This window comes from Belonocnema kinseyi, chromosome 3 (genome assembly GCF_010883055.1).
Source record: "Belonocnema kinseyi isolate 2016_QV_RU_SX_M_011 chromosome 3, B_treatae_v1, whole genome shotgun sequence".
In the NCBI taxonomy this organism is placed as follows: domain Eukaryota; kingdom Metazoa; phylum Arthropoda; class Insecta; order Hymenoptera; family Cynipidae; genus Belonocnema; species Belonocnema kinseyi.
Genome location: NC_046659.1, coordinates 120,404,183 through 120,414,241, shown reverse-complemented (window position 1 = coordinate 120,414,241; position 10,059 = coordinate 120,404,183). Strand labels below are relative to the sequence as shown.

The following is a 10,059-nucleotide window of genomic DNA, read 5'->3' as shown; positions in this document are numbered from 1 at the left end:
ATCAAAAGAAAATTCTCAGAGTTATAGCATTTTATATGTTATAAATAATGTTAATAATTATATAAATCAATCGAAAATCAAAATATTAGGGCAAACAACGCACCATATCAAAAAAGTTAATTGCAAAGGAATACTGCTTTTTGAAAGCCCTACAACATTGTCAGAACAACTTTTTGGATTTTCTTGGAAAATCCAAAACTTTAATTTTAATTGAACGAAAAGTAATGGAAAATAAAAGTCTTCATTCGGTGGTCAAACCATGCAGGATACGAAAAAAACGAATTAATAGTAGAGGATCCGAATATAAAAAAACCTTTACTCATTCGTTTACGCGATGAAAAGTATTTTATATCAAAGTTAATATAGTACAAAATATATCGCGACAAGGTTGCATACACAATTTCAATCTAGGCTCTGATGAATTAAAAATTCAAAAACTAATTTAAAAAAATTGCAATCTTTTGTTTACAAAACAAAGTATATAATAATCGAAAGTATGAACCTTATAGAAAATGCATGAGTTGGCAGGTACAAACAGGTGAGTCGATACTAGTATTTTGCAAGAATCTGTTTACGCAATAAACCTTATATAAAAATGCAGATAATTTTATTGCGAACACGATGACATAAGGTTTTCTGCGAAAATCTATTTGGAATACCGGTTGTCGCATTTTGAAACGTATGTAAAATGCTTGCAGAAAACTCATTTTTTTGTATTTTTGGAATCATTTTTTAGGGTCTGAAAAAATGTTGCGGGAACGTATGTGGACCTGTAGAGAATTATCCAAAGAAGAATTTCTTGTTTAGGACATATGGGTTTGACACCCGTAACACCCCCGCGAGGACTTGAAAATTATCCTTAAAACACAAAATGCCAATTCTTTATGAAATCGACTTTCTAAACACTGGATTATCCTATTTTTTTACTTAAAATTATTAATATTTATCTAGTGAAATATTTATTACCATTGGTTAATTAATGTTTTTTTATTTGAACAAATGGAATTTGTTCAAATAATTTTATTCTGAAAATTCTTTTTTTCCCCTAAAAATTATTACTATTAGTCTAGTTGAATATTCATTAACATTTTATCATTAATTTTTTATTGTTTTACGCAAATTGAATTTGTTTAAATGATTTTTTTTCAAAAAATTGTCTTTTTTTTTCTTTAAACGTATTACTATTTGTCTAGTGAAGTATTGATTAACATTATTTTATTGTGTTTAATTGTTTAAAAGAATTGAATCTGAATAATTTTTTATGAAAAATTATAATTATGTTTTTAGTGGAATATTTATCAACCTTTTTCAACTAATTTAATTTTTATTTAATTTTTTAAAATTTAAAGTGTGTAAACTAATGTTATTAAATATTCCACTAGACTAATAGTAATATTTTCAAGAAGAAAGAAAAACAAATTTTCAAGAAAAAAATTATCCATATCCATCAAAGCAAAGAAACCATTAAGACTCAAAGATTGTTTGAAACTTGGTGCAGCTTATAGACGGAGAGCTAGCTACATAAAACAGCCTCGATGCGGTGCCAAAGATCAAAGCTCGAAAGTTGTAAGAAAAACATTAATACATCATCAAATGGCTACTCTGCCTGTTCGCAACTTTTGCGTATGAGAATGGCAGCCGTTTTTCCACGATGTAAAATTTGGCAAAAAATCACTAAGGTGGCCGCGTCAAATTTGTTTGAAAACATTGTTTAGGTTTCAATTAAGAGTTGTGAAACAGTGGCAGAAGTTTAGTCGTTTGGAAAACAGTTGGCAGAAGCGAATCAAAAGTCACTGAAAATCCCTTCCAAAACTTGATGCAGTTCGCGCGCCCAGCTTCTTTCCAATACTCTTTAGACTTTAACTAAGAGCTGTATGTAATTAAAAAATTTTAGCATGATGGAAAACCCTGGGCAGAAGCAATTTAGACGGAAAATGTCAACTAAATTAAATACGCGATTTGTTTGGTAAACTTGCATGTTGAGGCTACCTTTATATATTACAATTACAATTATTTTATTAATCTTTTTAATATTATTAATATATTGTTAATAAATTAAAATATTTATTATCAAAATATTATTAATATATTATATTACAATTATTTTGAAATTCTAAACCATTTAAAAAAAAAAGCATCACGATACGATTAAAACTCACTATAAAAGTCCAATTTCTCCTTGCGCGTCGAATTTTAAGCCAATCGTTCGGTTTTTACCAGCTAGCGTTACGCGAGACAGGAGGCGGTGTAGCGTCATTCTCTCTATACCTGGCAAAATCCGAGCAACTGGCTTAAAATTAAACGACCAAGAAAAAATTTGACTTTTACAGCGAGTTAATGGCATATGTAAAGATAGATGTTCATGCAAGTTTAGCGAACAATCGTGTATTTAATTAAGTTGACATTTTCCGAATAAATTACTTCTGCCAAGGGTTTTCCATTATGCTAAAGTTCTGCCATTACACAGAGCTATTAGTTAAGGTCTCAAGAATGTCGGAAAAAAACTGGGCGTGCGAACCGTATCAAGTTTTTGGAGGGGGTTTTCCAGGACTTTTGATTTGCTTCTGCGAAGGGTTTTCCAAACGACTAAAATTCTGCCACTGCTTCGCCGCTCTTAGTTGAGACCTAAAGAATGTTTTCGAACAAATTCGACGCGGCCACCTTATTCATTTTTTTTTGGAAAATCTTACATCGTTGAAAACCGACTGCCATTTTCATATACAAAAGTTGCAGACCAGCAGAGTAGCCATTTGATTATGTATAAATGTTTTTCTTACAATATTCGAGCTTTGATCTTGGGCACCGAATCGAAGCTGTTTTATGTAGCTAGCTCTTGGACTATTAGTGACGAGATCCGAGGCAATACGAACTTTCCCGAAGTAACACGAAATTTACTTTTTTCACTGTGCCTTCCTTTTTTCATTGCGTCGATTTCCTTTTACACTGCGCCCGCCGAATTTTTTTATTGTTGTCCAGAAAGGTTGGCACTGCGCATGCGCCACGTCATCGACCAAAAAAGGTCACTTTTTGCACCAATAACATCTGAAAAACTGGCACTTTTTTGCAAATTATAGAGACTGAAAATTAATTGCAACAAGAACAGCCGAAATTAACCAAAAATGCATTTTCAACAAAATAATTGAATTTTCTACTAAAATGATAAATTTTCTGCCCAAAAAATATCCATTTTTACTAAACAGTTTAACATTTAACCAAGTAGTGGAATTTCAACATTAAAAATAGAAATTTTCACCCAAAACAGGAATAGTATAGTTTTTAATTGGAAGAATTAATTTTTTACTAAAATTGTGATAATTGATATCTATACGAGGAAAAAATCCTCATTTACATGAAAATCCGTCGAACTCATATAAAAAAGACTAATTTTAAATGGAATAATTAAATCCTCAATCAATGAGCTTTAAGAAATGAGAATTCATAACCAATAATGTGCGAGATATACAAAGACCTAGCGCGTAGCGCGAGTTAAATACATTAAAGAACGCAAAGCGCTAGAACCATGAAAGAAAAAAGAAAACTCTCAACAAAATACAGAATTGTTAACCAAGAAACATAATTTTCGTGAAGGAAGAAAAAAAAAACTAAATTGTGGTTCCGGATTCCATAACCCTGTATAGCTTGAAAATTCGTCTCTTTGTTAGAACATTAATGTTAAATATTGGTTAAAAATTAATCCTTTAAACATAGAGATCAAAATTCAAATAATTTTTTTCTTATATCGCAGAAATACTTCTCGCCGAATTTAATCTACGAGTAAAAACAACATGATTCCGTTCCTGGTTGATTCTGCGACTTGAAGTGCAGAACCTGCCTTATTCGAAATTGATTCGATTTCCTTCGGAATAATTTTTATAACACTGTTTTCTCATTTTTGCTTGAAAATTAATTGTTTCCAACTGAAAATTCAACTACGACATTTTTCGGCGAAATTAATATTTTTAATTAAAGCTTGATCCTTTTTTAGTTGAAAAATGAACTATTTGCTTAAAAGTTTGTGGATTTTGTTAAAAATTTGTCTTTTTTGGTAGAAAACAGAGGCCAACATAATTTTGTCGTTGGAAATTGGAGGGTCATTTCCGAATCCATTTTTTACGTAGAATCCGTTTCCGGAATCAGAATTGGCCCTTCACGTCAGGATTTTAAGATATTTAAGGTTATGTAACAAGGATTATAACATTGTTTTTGAATTTGGCTTTTAGTAATTCATAAATCTATTATTCGAAATTTGCGAATTATAATGATTGCAACGATATTTCATTTGTTTTGAAAGATTGAAAGTTGAAAAATAAATATTCAAAATTACGTGAAATTTTATTGAAAACGCTTCAGTATATTTTACTCAATTGCCCGATTATTTCAAACAATTTTCAAAAAATACTGTAAGATTAAGTAAATTTCCGTTAAATCTTGCAGATTGTATCCTGGTAATTTCCTGATTATTTTTAAATTCATTTCTAAATTTATTTTTAAAACATTAATTTTATTTTATACATAATTTTTGACACGATTGCTTAAGCTTTTAAAATCTTTCAAGATGCTTAAACAGATTCTAAATTTGTTGTCTAAAATCCTTAAACATCTACATTTTGTTTTCAGTGCTTTAAAATCTTATCTATTTCAAAATTAATTATTAATAATTTACTTAACATTTTTCAGTTTTTAATGGAAATTATGTCTTTATTTTTTGTTCTTTTTTCTTAATTATTCTTTTTAACCGAAAAAATAAGTATTCCATGTTTGGCTGGAAATTCCTGTATTCATTTCTCGTTTTAGAATTTTAATCTTCTTCGTGACTAATAAAACTTCCTGACGATATAGTTATGAATAAAAGCAAAGTGAAAACACTCGAGATCGAATTCACAGCTAGTTTATGAATATGTTTGACTATTTTTTAACGCTTTTTTCATTTCATAACTCAAATATTTTGCCTTTTCAATAGAAAGTTGAAAAGTCGAGGAAAATCGCAGGAAAGGAGAAATAATAAATCTAACCGTAAGGATCAAACAAAATATTTACTGGTAATTGAAGATATTACATGTCATTGCTAAAATAAGTTAGTAGCAATATGAAAATGAATTCATAATATTTCATCAGTAGAAAACTGGAAGTAACAATTGTGAAAATAACTATTTTGAATTTTAATTCGATTGTCCATCAAAAAAGTTTAAACAGATCAATTTTCATATAAGGGAAATTTTACAAAGGCAAAATTTGTCTGAAAAACGGATTAGCAGGTCTTGCTTGGACAACTTTCCCAATCTTCAAAATACATTGCCACTCCGGATAGCTGGTTATCATCTAAAATTTGCCAAACATCGTCTAAATATTCTGATTCAAGATATTGCTGTCTTGCCAAAATAAAAACATTGTTCAATCTGAAAGAATATTAATACTTTTAGCTTTCTGTGGCCTGTGAATACTTTATTGCCGAAAGAATGAATGGAAGTAAAATTTGAATTTTGTATCACCATTTCAAGATATTACCCATTGTACTATATAAGCAATAATCAGTCCATATCTTACCCATTAACTGCTTTATCCTTGCAATTGAGTTGGATGGCAACATTCTCGTAGTCCGTATATACAATCAGATGTTCTTTAGTGCCATCTATATTTTCATATCGTGTAGTATATTTTGCTTCATATTCATCGAATATCGCAACGCCATCCAATGTTAATTCAATGCCGCTTCTGAAATTTATAAGAAGTGATAAAATATTTATAAAATAATATATTAGCTAAGAGTCAATATTTTATTAAGATATGCATGCAGCATTAAGAATATGATGTGCATCAATTTAGAAGAAAATGTTGTTTGAGATAACCATAGATTAAAAATATTATTTTGTATAAAAATGTTGTTTACTTCCACTTATTTCTTTTTTAACCTAGGTATCTCTTATGTTTCAATTATTAAATATTAGTTTCCTTACGACATGGATACTTGGGTGATTTCAATATCGAATGAACCATCATCGTTCTCCGTCTGGCTTCGATCAACTTCGATACATCGTGAGTACATATTACCATCATAAGCATATTTCGCTACTACGAACCAGCGTCCTAGGTACTATATAGAAAAATTATATTATGTGCAAATTACACCTTTTTTAAAGTTGATTTGGCAAAAATTTCTTGGTCTCAAAGATATAAATTAGGTGGGGAGATTCGACTTGAATGTCGAATCTATATTAAAAATATCTTGTCCCTTCTCAGTTGGCGTAATTCATATAATGAACTCAAACATTTGATCAAACAGAAACTTTTCTTTCATCTCTCAATAATTTTTAAACAACTGAAAAGGTCAAATTAAATGTATACATCTTCTTTAAATTATCTTTGAGACAAAGTCATTTCTGTCAACTTCTGCTCAATTTTCATTTATATTTACACTTGGCACATCAAAATCCTCCATTAATGTAATACTTGAACAAGTATCAGAATACGTAGGCGGATAGGTGGGCGGATAGTTGGGCGGGTAGGTGGGCGGATAGTTGGGCGGATAGTTGGGCGGGTAGGTGGGCGGATACTTGGGCGGATAGTTGGGCGGATAGTTGGGCGGATAGTTGGGCGGATAGTTGGGCGGATAGTTGGGCGGATAGTTCGGCGGATAGTTGGGCGGATAGACGGGCGGATAAGTGGGCTGATAGGATGGCGGTTGCGTAGGTTGATACGTAGGCGAATTCGCAGCTGTATCCATATACGAAGACGTAGACGCTTGCGTAGGCGTAACCGCTGGTTGGGCTAAAGCTCCAGCGCAGAGTAGAACGAGGAATCCCACTCGAATCATTTTTTCACCTGAATAAGATTACAAATTACTAACCAAGAAACATATAATAAGTCATTAATTTTATTTTTTCTTGAAACTTATTCTTGCTGTTTTATTTTAAAAAATAAACTATAAACTAATACTCTTTGCACAAAAGCTGACATAGGAATCATGGACAAAGTTCTACATGAAAAAGCACACCCTTTTTTCTCTTAAGAGTTTAACTGTAATGCATATATTCCGAGATGTTCAGCGTTAACAAAAAAAAAAATTATTGAAAAAAATATCATAGGTTTATAAAGAATCTGTAAAAAATCTCATCTTGGACTCATCTTAAAGAAATTACAAAGTCGCACCCATGTCATTGTTATTTTTGTAAATTTACAAGTTCCTTAAAAATTAAACACATTTTTTTGGTTGTAAAAAGAGTATTGTTTGTTTACTGTGAATACCCAATTATCAATTTTTTGACAAAGCTAAGTGCATTGTCTCAAAAATTAAAACATCGTTGGTTTTCTTTTAATACTCGTTAACCGAGAGTGCTTACGAAAAGACATAAATCAAATGAATACATTTAAAATTGGAAAATAAAAAAAATATAGAAATTTGAAGAAACTCCCGTATATACGTGATCGTCTCATATAATTTTAAAAAATCTACTAAAGTAATTTCTAAAGAGAAAATAAGGGAATAAGATATAAAAAAATGAATAAATTTAAAATTTGAAAAACTATATATGTCTACCAAATTTGAAGGTTAAAAAAAACTCTCAGTTATAAATGATCTTTATTAATAATTGAAAAACTTCTATTAAAAAAAATGTCTTCAAACAATGATTGTACAACTTTAAGCTTGAAGATTTGAAAGAACTCGAGGTTATACCTGATTTTCAGAAATAATATATAAAAAATTCTACAAGCAAATGTCCACAATAGAAAATAAATCAGCTGGCTGTTAGTGAAAATATCATCTGCTTGTTTAAATATTGATCTTTTTTGTTGAAAGTGCAATACTTTTACTTGAGCAAATTGAATTTCTGTTGGAATTTCCTCAAAGTTGCGACATATTTGGGCCTACTGTTTTTTTTTAGTGAAAGCTTTTCTTCCGCAAGACTTTATGATTCACCCCCTCATTAAAAATGTTTATATTGGTATATTTACTAGTAGATTTGAAGAAAATCTCAAAGTCGCAGGGCAGTCGAAGATACTGATGAATGGAGATTTCAAAATTTGTATACACAAATTCAATCTTGAAGAACCGCGCCTTTTAGATTTGGGATTATTCTTCTTTCACTAGCTGCTTTTGAACAGAAACTGAAAAATTGTGGTCTTATATAGTGCTAAACTAATAAAAATAATACTAAAAGATTTTAATAGCATTGGAATAGATTTGAAAATTATTGCTATTATTCATACATTTTTTATCAGTAAACAGTTTTATTGCACATTAAGTTTAATTGCATCAGTGAAAAGAATTTCATCGCAGAACATTTAAAAATAATCAAATTCACGACTGGTATAGAGATTAGGAATTTTTCAAATAAAAAATTCATACATTTTTCTTATTGCGCATATATTTTCAGGAAGTAAACAGTTTTATTGAGGATTAAAATTTTATGGAAAAAAAACAAAGTATTCCGTTGCAGCAAGTTTGAAGATTGTCAAACTCACGACTTGCAGACAGATAGGGAATTATTCAAATAAAAAATTCATACGTCTTTTTATTGGGCATATATTTCCAGGAAGTAAACTGTTTTATTTTGTATTAAAATTTTATGAAAAAAAAGTATTCCATCACAGCCAGTTAAAAAATTATCAAACTCACGACTTCGAGAGAGATAACGAATTTTTGAAAGCCTGATTCATACATATTTTGTACCTTTGAAATGAATAAAAAATATATGAAGGTTTTTGAAACTTTTTATTCACGCCCCATTAGATTTCATAGCAAAATTCTTAGCAGGCAAACCGAACTAAAGTCAATTCTGAGAAAGTAACAAAAAAAAGAAGCATTTTATCTGCAATAGGTGCCGAGTTATTACTCTTTATAGAGCTCGGATTTTTTTTTTAAATAAGGCAAAAAATTCAATTTTGAAGTTTATATCGGAACTTTGGAACATGTTAATCTTACAACAAAATATTTTAATTAAAGCAGATGCAATTTCGAGTAATTCGAAAGAATAGCTATGACCTAGCCACAATAGGTCATAAGTTACGGACTTCAAAATTGACCACCTTCGACCTATTTTTCATGGCAAATTACTTGTGTTGGATTGAAAAAAATACTTCCTTTAAGGTTAAGCCTACGTAAGTGACGTCGGAAAAAAGTTATAGGAAACAAAATTATGAGTAAATTAAAAAAAAGATCTTCTATTCTGCATAGATCAAGAGTCCTAAGAAAAACCACATCTTTTCTAGTGTGAGCTGTTTTTGACAAAAAATCTTTTCTGAAGCAGCTCTTTACGTGCATATTTTAAAGAAAATTGGTAACAGGAAGAATAATAGAAGGCTACATTTTTCGTAACATGAAATAATGAAATACTATGACTCGTATTTTTTCTAATTTATTGTTAAAAAACAATACATTGTGTAATAATTGTTTGAATAATAATATGTTTCACACTATCAATTGTTTCCATGCTTAATATATTTTCTTTGTTAAAGTTGCAGTATAATATTATGCTATTGATGAAAACACTATCTCCTAATAGTCCTCATAGTCTCGTGTTCTCCTAATAGTGTTCTCCTGTTCTTCTAATAGGAGTAATTTATGTTACATACACTTTTATGATCAACAATTAGCCACTATTGTTTCTACTGGGATGATTAGTTTAACTATCATTGGCATTTTTAACATAAAATAATACAGCGTTATAAAACTAATTCATTCCATAACATTTTTCATAAACAATAAATAAACAATGCAAAGTCCGCTGTTTTCGTATATGCATTTTTAATAGCATATATTCTGAAAGTAATTTATACCATTAAAATGATTAAAATATGCACATAATTATTCAAAATGGCTTAAAATGTAAAAAAATGATGTTTTCTCATGAGTCAACACTCTTGATCTATACAGACCGAAAATTTAATTTTGTCTCCGATTCATGCAAAATTTCCTAACCAACAACTTTTTCTCTGACACCGCTGAAGTATCTTTACCAAGAAAACAAGCATATGGAGAAGAGTGAATACGAGTAATTTGCCCTAAAATATAGGTTAAAAGTGGTATTTCATTTTTTCTCTTTTTTTTTTAATTTCGGGCAT

General features: G+C 30.0%; 1 protein-coding gene across 1 annotated transcript; it reads right to left on the bottom strand.

The window, feature by feature from the left end:
* Positions 1–5,014: 5,014 nt before the first annotated feature.
* LOC117170357 (apolipoprotein D-like) lies at positions 5,015–8,055 on the bottom strand. Its single transcript, XM_033357094.1, has 5 exons — positions 7,951–8,055; positions 6,413–6,819; positions 5,955–6,091; positions 5,545–5,712; positions 5,015–5,396 (listed from the first exon to the last, which is right to left on the bottom strand). Exons 2-5 carry the CDS (start codon positions 6,809–6,811, stop codon positions 5,249–5,251), a joined length of 852 nt encoding a protein of 283 aa, XP_033212985.1. The 5' UTR covers positions 6,812–6,819; positions 7,951–8,055; the 3' UTR covers positions 5,015–5,248.
* Between the last annotated feature and the right edge of the window lie 2,004 nt (positions 8,056–10,059).